The sequence below is a fragment of the Artemia franciscana genome, chromosome 1 (genome assembly GCF_032884065.1).
Source record: "Artemia franciscana chromosome 1, ASM3288406v1, whole genome shotgun sequence".
Classification (NCBI taxonomy): Eukaryota; Metazoa; Arthropoda; class Branchiopoda; order Anostraca; family Artemiidae; genus Artemia; species Artemia franciscana.
In genome coordinates, this window is record NC_088863.1 from 20481257 (window position 1) to 20494251 (window position 12995).

General features: G+C 35.2%; 1 protein-coding gene across 1 annotated transcript in view; it reads right to left on the bottom strand.

Annotated features, from left to right (window-relative positions):
* Window positions 1-1705: 1705 nt before the first annotated feature.
* Window positions 1706-12995, bottom strand: part of LOC136026719 (U6 snRNA-associated Sm-like protein LSm1) — a 28075-nt gene continuing 16785 nt past the window's right edge. Inside the window, exon 3 of the mRNA XM_065703464.1 lies at window positions 1706-1938. Within this exon, the coding sequence (XP_065559536.1) occupies window positions 1765-1938 (174 nt within the window). The 3' untranslated portion in view covers window positions 1706-1764. The remainder of the gene's footprint in view (window positions 1939-12995) is intronic.

Genomic DNA, 12995 nt, shown 5'->3' on the forward strand with positions numbered 1-12995 from the left:
TGCTGTTAAGCGCAAAACCACTAATGATCTTACAAGGATTGCGGCAGAGTTGCCAACGTAGTACAAATATACCTCTTTTGATACAATTTAAAGGTCCTGGCACAATGAGGTACATTTGGACATTTCATTGGACAATCCAAAATTTCTGGTACATTTCGACAAATTGAAATGTATTTGCTTGACCAGAGTTTGAAGTAAAAGCTTTTTGGATCTAGCTAATCCGAGAAATTTGATTTTCCCAGTTTCTGCTTCATACGACCCTAAAAACCGGGCTGCGCCAGGATACTTCCCGTCTTTTTTTTTTTTAGAGAGAGAGTAGAAAATTATACTTAAGAAACAAGAGATTTGCATAGGCTCAAGGATGAATCAAGTGCAGGAAATACGTTTTCCCTGGGAAACATTGTATAGCTCAATTTCCAAGCCCGATTATAGAGTAATACAGGTTAGGTTGCAGGTAAATAAAGTTTTACTGATTGCATGTTTACTTATTGATTATATGTTATGACTTGGATTATGCTGATAATTTAAGAGTTCTAACAAAAATATTAGCAAAATAAATGAATTTTTGGAAGTTTTGGCTGTTTAGGGTGCAAGAATAGGCTTCAAAATTAATATCAAGAAGTTTAAAACACTTAGACTAGGAATAAATGAAGGCGAAGAAGGTGATGCTGGTTAACAACAAGTTCAATTAAGTAGATAGCTTTACTTATTTGGGTAGCATTATTAGTAAAGATGGTGGATGCACGGAAAATGTAAAAAGAACGATAACGAAGGCCCAGAGTGTTGTTTTACAGTTGCAAATTTTGAAAGAATAGGAAGGTAAGTCTGCTAGCCAATTTAGAATATTGGAAGCTACGATAATGACAGTAGTCAAGCATGGTTCTGAAGGGTGAGCGCTACCAAAGTCAAAGAGAGGTTTATTATATGTTTTCCAGAGAAATTGTTTAAGGATAGTTTAAGGTATCTGTTTGACTGATCTTACGTCAAACAACAAGCTGTACAGAAAATTTGGCTTGATGCCAATTTCTAAGGCTATAATGAAAGAAAGGCTGACATGACTGGGACACGTTTTATAGATAATGGATTGCCGACGATTGTACTTATTGACAATCCATCTGGGACCAAACAAAATCAGATCATCCCTGAATGGGTTTAGAGCCGTTGTAAAGAATGGAGCTTGGAATAAAGTACAGTGGAGGAGGAACGTCGGGAGCCGTGTTGGCCTCTTGTGGCCTGGCACTGCAGTGAGGTGCTAGAACTAGCAGTAGTCACAGACACCTTCTTATTAACTGGTGCAATTCTTGTACAATTCTTGAATTGCAATTTCAATCATCAAATATCAGATCATATAGCTTTCTTAAGGTATATGTTGAGGCTAATGAATTCATGTCACCAGATTCATTAGCCTCAAATCTATCCATTCATCAAGCCAGAATTATGTTAAACTTAAAATTTTTCCTAGAGAAGCATCTAAAGTTGCTTAAAAAATAGGAAAACAGTCCTTTTTTCGACAACTTTTTAACAAACTTTAAACTGATTTTAAAAATAAAAATCCCTGTTCACCAAATTTCTGAAACGTAACTCGTAAAAGTATAAAATTGAATCTCTGCTATGGTATGACAGCAAAATTTAGTCTTTTGTTGAGACAATGTAACAGCATGAGAAAAGAAACGTTGAAAAGGAACATAAACTTTAATAGCACAAAAAGTGTATAAAGTCGATTTTAATAGATAATGAAAACAAAATACAAAGACAAATAAAAATTTAGTAATTATCGTCTGTAGTGAATTCGGAAGTAACAGGAAACCCAAGGTCTTTTAATCGTTTCAGTCTTAGCTTCTCTTTTTCTAATTTTTCTTCTTGGACTCGGCTCTGGGACTCCAGAATTTCTTCTACGCTTACTTCTTTTAAAGGCAATCTCTCCTCTTTTATAGGGTCCTACAAAATCAATATGTCACAAACTTGCAAACGATAAGATCTTTCATTTAGGTTAAATACTAGGATTGTAGTCAATATGCTAATAGCTTGCTTTAAAAGGATTAGGTTACGCAGAAAGCATCCAAAGCTGGTAGCAAATAGTGCCATTAGCATAGGCCTTTTTTCACTTTCATGATCAGTCTTTAGCTGCAGACTAAAGTAAAAGCTAGAATCAATAATATAACAGAATGCGTAAGAAACCCCACAAAAATTAGTCTAAAAGATCTTCCAGGAAAATGAGAAAGAAAATAGACACAAAAGGATACTCTTTGGAGGGGAACAGACCATACAAAGCCAAATCCCCTACCATCCTGACCAAAAATTTTGCCGTTTTCTCTAAATATGGTACATTAGCTAGGTTTCCTAAAAGTATTTAGTGTAGACCTACTTAGAAAATTGCATTTAGTATACTAAGAGTACGCTTCCAATTTAATTAATTGGAACAAATTAGATTTAATTCAGAACAATCTTTTTGGCACATTGGTCCAAACCTCGAAGGGCACTTTTTCTCAATTAGTCAATTAACACCCCCCTTGTATGCAGGAAAACAAGGTATTTTGAGAAAATTTGGATTATGAAGATAGGATTACCAAAGGTCAAGCTGTATTTTTGCAAAATCACATGCTTAAAATCTGTCTTTCGGAAAGATACCCATTTGCTTCTGGTAAAGATACCAAAAAGCTGATTGTTAGGGAGGCCCAGCATCCCTTCACAGGGGCATGTCAAAAACTTCAAGCGAAAAAATGTTGCGTATTTGAATTCTACGAAAAAAATGAAGTTAAGTTTATTAAAACAATTTTGATGAATACTTAAAAGAAGTTAGAAATTTGAAACCAGGGTTTAAGCTGTTAAATACGCTTATTATTCTTATTTAACAGCTCTGAAGAGATTTGAAACACCTTCAGATTTTCTACAAAAATCTTTTTTTGCACTAAATTTCAGCAAAAATATTGGGTTCTGTTAAGCTTTTATCTTCATGTCATTTTCATTTAAGTTCATTTTTGAGTTCATTTCTGTATGTTGCCCAGGTTCTAAAATCTGAATGCATTCATTTCTATGGCAAAAGTTTTTTTTTGTGACAAGGAATTAGCTTTCGAGAAGGTAAAGGGATTCTTTTAACCTCTGTTTTTATGCATAAATGAGTTAGTTAAATATACTTTTTGCTTCTCTTAGCTAGTTGTGCTTTTTTATGATTTCACAATTTTCCCACCCAGTGGCAAATATTCTACTTCTCAGCGAAAAATCCAGTTAAAGACTTATGCTGATGAACTTGAAGCACTTTTGATTTTTGTCAAATAAAAAAAATCAATCAAGTTTTATCAACTGAAAGTAAGATACAACATTTAAAACTCAAAACGAACAGAAATTATTCCATACATGAGGTGGGCTGCCCCTCCTCAATACCTCACTTTTTGCGCTAAAGTTTTAGAACTTTAAAATACGCTTATTATTCTTATTTAACAGCTCTTGTGTTTCAGGAGTCGTCCTTAAAGAATTTGGACAAAAGTTGATTCTTAGCGTAAAAAAAAGAAGTATTGAGGAGGGGGCAACTCCCCTGAAATACAGAATAATTTCTGTTCGTTTTGGATTTTAATCAGGTGAAAAAAGTTTTTTTCATTTAATTTCTTATCGTTTTTCAAATAATGCCGGTAAATCTGGCTCACCCTTCATGAAATTTCCGTCCCCTCACGGGAAACCCCTCCGTGTAAAGTTCCTCCCACGTAAAATACACCCTCCCGAAAAAGCTCTTCTAGGCAATTCCATCCTCGCTGAGAATCCCCCACGCCATGAAATTTCTTGCGGACGATTCAACCTCAAGAATTCTCCATAGCACACTATCCTTTGAAAAAAAAAAAAATAACTTTAATTTCTAATCGTTTTCTCCCCGATCATTCCGGAAATCCACCTTCCATGGAGATTTTCTCTGGAAAGCCAAAAACGCTGAAAATGGCCACCAGATATTTTCCCCGAAACATCTCCACATACAAAACTGAGTTAGCAAAGAGATAGTAAGACAAATAAAAAAAATCGTATAACAATTCTATCAAATCCCCCACTGTCCCCTGGAAAGTTCACCCCCGAAAAATTCTCCCTTGCCAAGAAAAATTCTTTCTATGGAAACCTACTCCAAGCACAAATCCCCCCCCCCAATTTTTTATATTTCCTAATAACAAATACTATGCGTAAACAATGAGCAAATTTCATAACTTACAGGCCTCACCCACGGGATTTGGGGGGACATGTTGCCCATAAATACATAGTTATAGGATGTTTCATGTATGCTGAACAAAATAATTATCTCAAAATTCTAATCAGACAATTTTGTGGAAAAAAGGGACAAGGGGGCTAGTTGCCCTCGAATATTTTTGGTCACTATAAAAGAGCACTAGAACTTTTAATTTCCGTTTGAATGCATCCTCTCCCGATTTTCTAGGACCATTATTTCGATAAAATCACCCACAAAAAAATACACAAAATACAAAAAAATAAACACGCATTCGTGTTCTTTCTTTTGCAAAAAAAAAGCAAAATTCCACATTTTTCTATATAGACACTTCAAACTGCTACAGAGGGGGGGGTTCTCTGATATGCTGAATCTGACGGTGAGATTTTTATTAAGATTCATTCACTTTTAGGAGATATATCTTCCCTTTTTCGAAAATAAAGCAAATCTGAGGCTCGTAACTTTTGATGGGGAACAATAAACTTGTTGAATCTTATATATTTGGAATTAGCATAATAAGTTGGTTGTTTTGATGCAAGCCGAGTCGTTTCTTAGTTGCTGTTCGTTACCACGAATTGTTTGATTTCCGGGTAAGCCTAGTATCTAAGTAATGCAGTATTTTATCCGTCTTTATGCATTGATGGTCCCGCATTCTCTTTGGTCAAATTTCATTATCCTAGGAAATCCATGGTAACGAAGAAATCCTGCATTCGAAAAAGTCCTAGAAATATGAGGCGCAATCCAATCACGGGACTACGGAGAGATGATCTTAAGACACGACAACCTTTTTTGTGAATCGTCATGAGTGGATGGTATTTTTGGGAGCCACTTCCATAAATATAATCACCAGAATATTTAGATTCTGAAACGTCACAAATATCATTTATTATCCCCCCCCAATTCCTTTAAGGATCTTTATTTTCCATTAATAGGCACTTTTTTGAGGTTCCAAATTCCTTTAAAGTCTTTCTTATAGCCTATTTCCACAGCAATCGGGGAAGAACCTGCTCTCCATTATGATAGATGGCGAAGAAGTATGATTTTGGCAACCATCCTTCATCTGCAAAACACAATGCTTGTCGCATTAGCTTTAACTGTGGCTAAATACATTCCAACTTGAAAAGTACTGGCCACGACGTATAATATGACCGAAAACGTTATTTCCGAAGTACTCTATTAAATGTGATGGGAGGCTGTCGATCCCTTCCTTTCAGCCTACCCCTCCTGTAAACTTAAGTTTAATATTCACATGGCAATGTTACAATTAATCATGATATATAATTATTTCTCAAAGTGCAACACACTAAAAACTTATGAGGGAGGGGTTGAAATGCCGAAAAGAATTTTAGAGTCATCCCTTTCACAGTTTTCAAGAGAGGTTTACGTATAATCTGTATCAAAATAAATCCACATTAACCACAATACCCTCTAATTTTATGACTTTCTTATTTCAATTCTCGGATAGAAAACTAAAGTCGTAAAAAGTCAGAAAGCATGTAAAAGTATAAACAGAACGAGATTCGCAAGTTGGTTTTTGACTCAACATATTGATCAATAGGCTAGAAATAATTCTATCTAACATAATTCTTAGTTCAAATACAAGGATAAATTTGTCCCTCGGCCCGTAAAAATAGTCATATATAATCTATGCATTTTGAACTACCGTTAAGAAATTATAGAACTATTAGGGTTTATCATACTTTTAGATGGTTCACAACTGTTGCACCATATTTTTCTTTGTGTTAATTTGATATATTTCGTCCATGAAAGCGGCAGTGAAGGTTATTGTCCTCATGCAAAGCCCAAAAACATGAAAAAGACCTCTTTGTCCATTTTGATCTTCAGTTATGATTTCTCGTACCCTTGGATAGTCACAATGGTCCCGGCATATTTTTTTTTTTTTTAATCGTGTTGGGTACTTGTATGATAAACCCCCTACCGCTGAAGTTCTTCATTCATTGACGCTTTATAGAACCGATTTTTTCTCGTTAGTTTCTTTCAGCTTAGCGTGAGACAAGACAAAGACAAGTTATAAAATAGATAGAAAATATACAATTTCAGCTATATATTTGCACATTAGGGGTGTGGGGGTAAAGAATTTGGATAGCATAAAGTTAGAAAACAATTCTTACTACATAATATGCAGATTAATTGTACCTACCACATTAGGCATGCAGATCCGCTATACTTTACCCCTTCCCCCTAATGTGTAGATATATAGCCCGAATATGTTTCTTAAGTATTATATTTTTATCTTATTTTGGTATATTTCATTAGGATTGAGCCTCACAGAGACATATTAGAAGAATATTAGGTAGGAGGTATATCATACACGTACCTTATGTTGGTATCTTATCTCCAAGATGGAAACTATTAAGATGAACGTAAGAACAAGATTGATAATACGTCAGTCAATTCTGTATTCTACAAGGAAAAACCGGTAAAGAGTAATATATTTCCATATGACTCAACCAATGTATTCTGTTTTCATAAAAGCGTAATTGAAATTAAGCACTGAAGTGGTTTTAGAGGGCGACAACCCCATTCTCATTGGATGTGTTTTTCGTTCGTTTTAAGTTTAATCTTCTAATTCAATAAAATTTCTGTTTGTTTTGGATTTGGGTTCTTTCTTTATGACAATCTTTATTCCTTAAATATTGGATTTCATATATGACTTAATATCTAATGGTTTCAAGTTCTAATATTGCCCATTACTTTTCGCCGACGGCACTGCTTTTTAAAAATTTAATTTCTGATCAATTTTAAATAACATAATTTTATTATGCATCAGAATTAGCGATATTTAAAGTAAATAACTGTAATTTATACTCTCATCTCCGGAACAACGCATGGTCTCCTACAAAAAAAAGGCTGACAAATTTCCCTGCTCCACCAGCTTTACCTCATCTGCGTTTTTACCCACCTTCACCCCTGCCTTTCTCATCTGCTTTCACATTCGCTACTTCCCTATCGAATCCAATTCCTTTTTCGGCCCCAAAAATACATAGGCCTAAAAAATAGGAAATTCATGATTTAATAAAAAAGACTTTTAAGACTTAGACTCTCCGTCAGAGGAAAGATGTCTTTGTTACCCTTTATCCCAAAGACCTTGACATGTGTTCATCTATCTACATGCATAAGTATTGAAAATAATCACTGTCTTGACAACTGTGTAAATATCACCGTTTCTATGTTTTTTATAATATGTTGCGAGACTTTTTCCTTGAGTTATTTGTTTAACATTTGGAGCGATATGAAGTACATACAGTAATATAATCAGGGTGGCGAGGTAGCCCAAACGTCTCATTTGGGTAATCTTATGCTGTCGTTAATTTTGACCAGTACATTTGCGCATCCTGAAGGTTTTAAAAATTGCATCAAACGTCCCAAATTTGAACCAGCGGTCTCATGGAATAGGCGGGGTCTCATGGAATAGGCATAGGCGGGGGGCTAAAATTCAAGGAATCTTATTAAAAATCACACCATCAGGGTTAGCGTACTAGAAAACCCTATTGTAGAAGTTTCAAGCTCCTAGATACAAAAATGTGAAGTTTTGCTATTTTTAAAGAAATGTCACATATACTTATTTATTTGCCTTTCTTTCCAGGGGTGATCGTATAGAAATACAAACGAAGAGTTTATATCAAAAGATACAGCAAAAGAATCAGCTTATTATGCTAATTCTGAATATATACAATTCATCGAGTTCAGTGTTACCCATCGAAAATTACAAGCCCGAGAAAATTTGCCTGATTTTTGGAATAAGGGGGGGGGGAACTTCCTAAAATTCAAGAAATCTTAATAAAAATTACACCATCAGGTCCAGCGTACCAGAGAACCCTAGTGTAAAAGTTTCAAACTCCTATATACAAAAATGTGGAATTTTACTATTTTTGAAGAAAGATCACGGATGCGTATTTATTTAATTTTTTTCCAAGGGTGATCCTATCGAAATAATGGTCCTAGAAGATCCGGTGAGGGTGCATTTGAGCGGAAATTAAAATTTATAGTGACTGTTTTAAGTAACAAAATATTGGATGGAAACTGGCCCCATCACCCGCCCCTTTTTTGTCCAAAATGATCAGAATTTTGAGATAGCCATTTTTTTCAGTATAGTTGAAAGATAAAATAATTATGTGTTTAGGGGTAAAATGACCCCTACAGTCCGTGAGGAGAGGCCTGTAAGTCATGACATTTGCCCATTGTTTACATAAAGTATTTGTTATTGGGAAGTATACAGATATTTTTCAGGGGTGGGGGGGGGGGTTAGACTTGGTGTGGATTTCCAAAATCTTCTTTGGCGAGGGAAATTTCCGGGGGGTGAATTCCGTACGAAATTCTTTTTAACTGCGTTACATTCTCTTTGCCAACTCGATTTTGCATGTGGAATGTTCCGAAGGAATTATCCGGGGGTTATTTTCCGCCTGTTTTGATTTCCTGGAAAAAAAATTCCCACCGTCTTTCAAGTCTTTTTCCAATGAAAGTATGCTAGGGAAAATTTTTCTGACTGAATCGTCTGCAAAAAATTTTACGAGGGGGGTATTTTCGGCGAGGATGAAACTATCTGGAGGGAATTTGACGAGTGGTGGTGGTGCAACTTACTTTGGATGGAATTTCCACGGAGGGGTATGTCTCATGGAGGGTGAGCCAGATTTACCGGCATTATTTGAAAAACGAACAGAAATTTAAAAAAAAGTTTTTTTTAACTGAAAGTAAGGAGCAACATGAAAACTAAAAAAGAACAGTAATTAATCCGTATATGAAGGGTTGCCACCTCTTCAATACCTTGCTCTTTACGCTAAAGTTTTACTGTTTGTCCCACTTTTTTAAGAACAGCTACTAAAACACAGGGGCCTTTTAATTAGAATAGGAAGCTTTTGTACTAACAGCTAGAGCTTAAAGAGCAAGGCATTGAGGAGGGGGCAACCCTTCATGTACTGAATAATTTCTGTTTGTTTTGAGTTTTAATATTGCTCCTTACTATCAGTAAAAAATCTGTTTTTGTGTCATTTAGTTAAACCTTGAATGAACAGGCATTGGTAATATAGAATTTGCTACTGTTTTTTGTCTGATCTTGCGATACCTTTAAGGTGACTTAAAAATAAAATAAAAATGCATTGACTGAGAATCAAACCAGCGCTGCCCATGTAGCAGCCAAGCATTCTACTACCGAACCATCAAAGGTTAAATGTGTAACAATTTTAGGGGGGTTGTATCCCTATATTGTGGGAGTAGCTGAATTTGTCCTGAAGTATGGCCTTTTTTTAACTTTACTGATCGATCATGGGACAGCCTATAATAAAATTACATGCTTTCATTCTATTTCAAACCCAATACCCATTGAAAACTATTAAGTAATTGAAGGGAAAGTAGGAGCAAGTATATTTATTTGTCCTATATGTAAACATCCCTGTTTATTCTTGATCTTCATGACAGAAAAACGGATAAATTTATACCAAAAATAAGTAGTTCAGGCTTTCATTTTACCTAAAATCTCAAACGCCATTGAAAACTATAAGGAGCTTGAAGAGATTAAATAAAAAAAAACAGTTTTTTTTTACTGAAAGTAAGGAGCGACATTAAAACTTAAAACGAACAGAAATTACTTCGTATATGAAAGAGGCTGCTTCCTCATCAACGCCCCGCTCTTTACGCTAAAGTTTGACTCTTTCTCTCAATTCTTCTTTTTAAAACAGTAAAAAACTTTAGCGTAAGAGCGGGGCGTTGATGAGGAAGCAGCCTCTTTCATATACGAAGTAATTTCTGTTCGTTTTAAGTTTTAATGTCGCTCCTTACTTTCAGTTAAAAAAACTTGTTTTTTAATTTAATTTCTGAGCGTTTTTGAATCAATGCATGTTTTGATTTTGACTCTCCGCAGAGGAATAATCAAAACGAAATTTGCATTTTTTTTTTTTTTTTTTGGCTAAATGGCTTTCTCATAATTTTGATCGAATGATTTTGAGAAAAAAAGAGCGGGGGAGGAAGCCTAGTTGCCCTCCGATTTTTTGGTTAATTAAAAAGGCAACTAGAACTGTTAATTTTTTACGAATCTTTTTATTAGTAAAAGATTTACGTAACTTATAAATTAGCTTACGTAAAGAACTTTTGTATTCTCATGTTTTTATTACATATATGAGGGGGTTCGCCCCCTCGTCAGTACCTCGCTCTTTACACTAAAGCTTAAATTTTGTCCCAATTCATTAAGAATGACCCCTGAATCACAAAAGCCATAGAACAAATAGTTGTAATTACTAAAAATAGTTTAGCGTAAAGAGCGAGGTATTAGAAGGAGGTGAGTCCCTCATATGGGTAATAATTTCTGTTTGTTTTAACTTTTAATGCTGTTCCTTACTTCCAGCTGAAAAAAAATCTTTTTCATATTTATTTTTTAATTGTTTTTTTAAATAATGCTAGTAAATCCTCCTCTCCCTTCATGGAAATTTTCTTCTCCCATGACAAATTCTCGATGGAAAGTTCCCCCAGCATATCCCCCTCTTCTTAACCCCTCCCCCCAACCAGAAAAATCCTCCTGAAAACGCCTGTACACTTCCCAATGACCATTACTATATGTAAGCACTGGTCAAAGTTTGTAACTTTTTGCCCCTCCCACGGGGACTGTGGGGGAATAAGTCGTCCCCAAAGACATAGTTATAAGGTTTTTCGACTACGCTGAATAAAATGGCTATCTCAGAATTTTGATCCGTTGACTTTGGGAAAATAATTAGCGTGGGAGGGGGCCTAGGTGCCCTCCAATTTTTTGGTCACTTAAAAAGGGCACTAGAACTTTTCATTTTCGTTAGAATGAGCCCTCTTGCAACATTCTAGGACAACTGGGTTGGTACGATCACCCCTGGAAAAAAAAAAAAAAAAAAAACACGCATCCGTGATCTGCCTTCCGGCAAAAAATGCAAAATTCCACATTTTTGTAGATAGGAGCTTGAAACAGGAGCTTCTACAGTAAGGTTCTCTGATACGCTGAATCTGACGGTGTGATTTTCGTTAAGATTCCATCACTTTTAGGGGGTGTTTCCCCCTATTTTCTAAAATAACGCAAATTTTCTCAGGCTCGTAACTTTTGATGGGTAACACTAAACTTGATGAAACTTATATATTTAAAATCAGCATTAAAATGCGATTCTTTGGATGTAGCTATTGGTATCAAAGTTCAATTTTTTAGAGTTATGGTTACTATTGAGCCGGGTCGCTCCTTACTACAGTTCGTTACCACGAACTGTTTGAAAAGTAATAAAAATTTAGTTTATTTACCAGCGCAATTCAGATTCCATGAAACCATTGTTTCAAATTCAGAATGATTGGTACACTTTCAAACACCTTCATTGCACAAGCACACTGGTTAAAAATGGCTAGATCCGGTGGTTAGATTAAAATGACCATGAGTTGCATAAACCATGTTTACCACCGTGATAAAATACAACAAATGGTATGTTAAAATCCGAATAAAATAAAGTTTAAACATCAATAATTAAACTTAAATGAAAACATGATAACAGGGAAAGCTTCCACACAGGCCAACAAATAAAAATCCGAACATTTTAGCTTCACATCTACAACTAGTTATCAAAAAGCAAAAAGAAAGAGAAATGAAAAATAAGTAATTAAAAACAAACAAGCTGAAACAGTTAATCCACACTAGAAAATAACACAAAGGGGAAAAGAAAAAAAATAAGCGCTAAAAAAAAAAGAAATAAAAAAACTAAAACTTGATAAACTAGAGTTTTGTTATTAAACGAATACAATATGATGATTCAACCATTACAAAATTTCAGAAAATCTGCTGTGTAATGTACCAGAAAAAGGACTCTTATATATTTTTGAAGACAACATTATTGGGCTAAAGAAAATAAAGGTTTCGTTCCTTTGTTCAACCAGGAGGGGGGGGGGGAGGGGGTATTTTGATCAATCTTGGGGGGGGGGGAATAGAATTCCACCTTTACTATGTACAGGTGGGTTAGTAAGGATGTTTTTTATGCTCTTTTGACATAACAAAAGCCTTTGATCGCGTATGGCAGAAAGGTCTTCTGTGTAAGCTACAAACCTATAGTCTATGGTCGGCTATTTACGGTGCTTGCTGAATTCCTTTGTCAATGCCCATTCCGTCTTTTCCTTGACGGCTTCATTTCAAAAGAAAATCTGATGCCGACAGGAGTACCCCAAGGAAGTGTTCTTAGGCCAACTCTTTCTCTGTGTCCACAAAAGACCTACAGATAGCGTTGTGAAAAAAACTACCATTTCACTGATGATGCGACGATAAAGATCTCAATCAGGAAGGACAAAGATCTCATCAAACACCACAAGAACCTTTAGACTGATTTTGACAAAAAAAAAAAAAAAAAAAAAAAAAAAAAAAAAAAAAAAAAAAAAAAAAAAAAAAAAAAAAAAAAAAAAAAAAAAAAAATGGAGCGTAAGCGGATATTGGGCTTGCCAGTTTCAATGCCTCAAAAACGACAAACTCTTCATTCCGACAGCATAAGATGTGGAAGGATCACCGTGTTTTTATCTTTAAAGGAGAGGTAACAAGAGGCTTAGATACATTGCACCTTCTTGGAGTTCATTTCTTGTTGGATCTAACTTTGACTAAACACCTAAGCAAAGTGATATCCTCCTACTAGACGATAATAGAAATCGTCCTATGATGCAAAAGTCTCTCTGACCGAGTCTACTTGACACTATTTACATCATGCATCAGAATAGTCATAGAATATATATTTCACCTCTTTGCTGGTGCTCTAGCCAGTTTCATCACCCATCTTCAAAGTGCCTGAAATCAGCGATT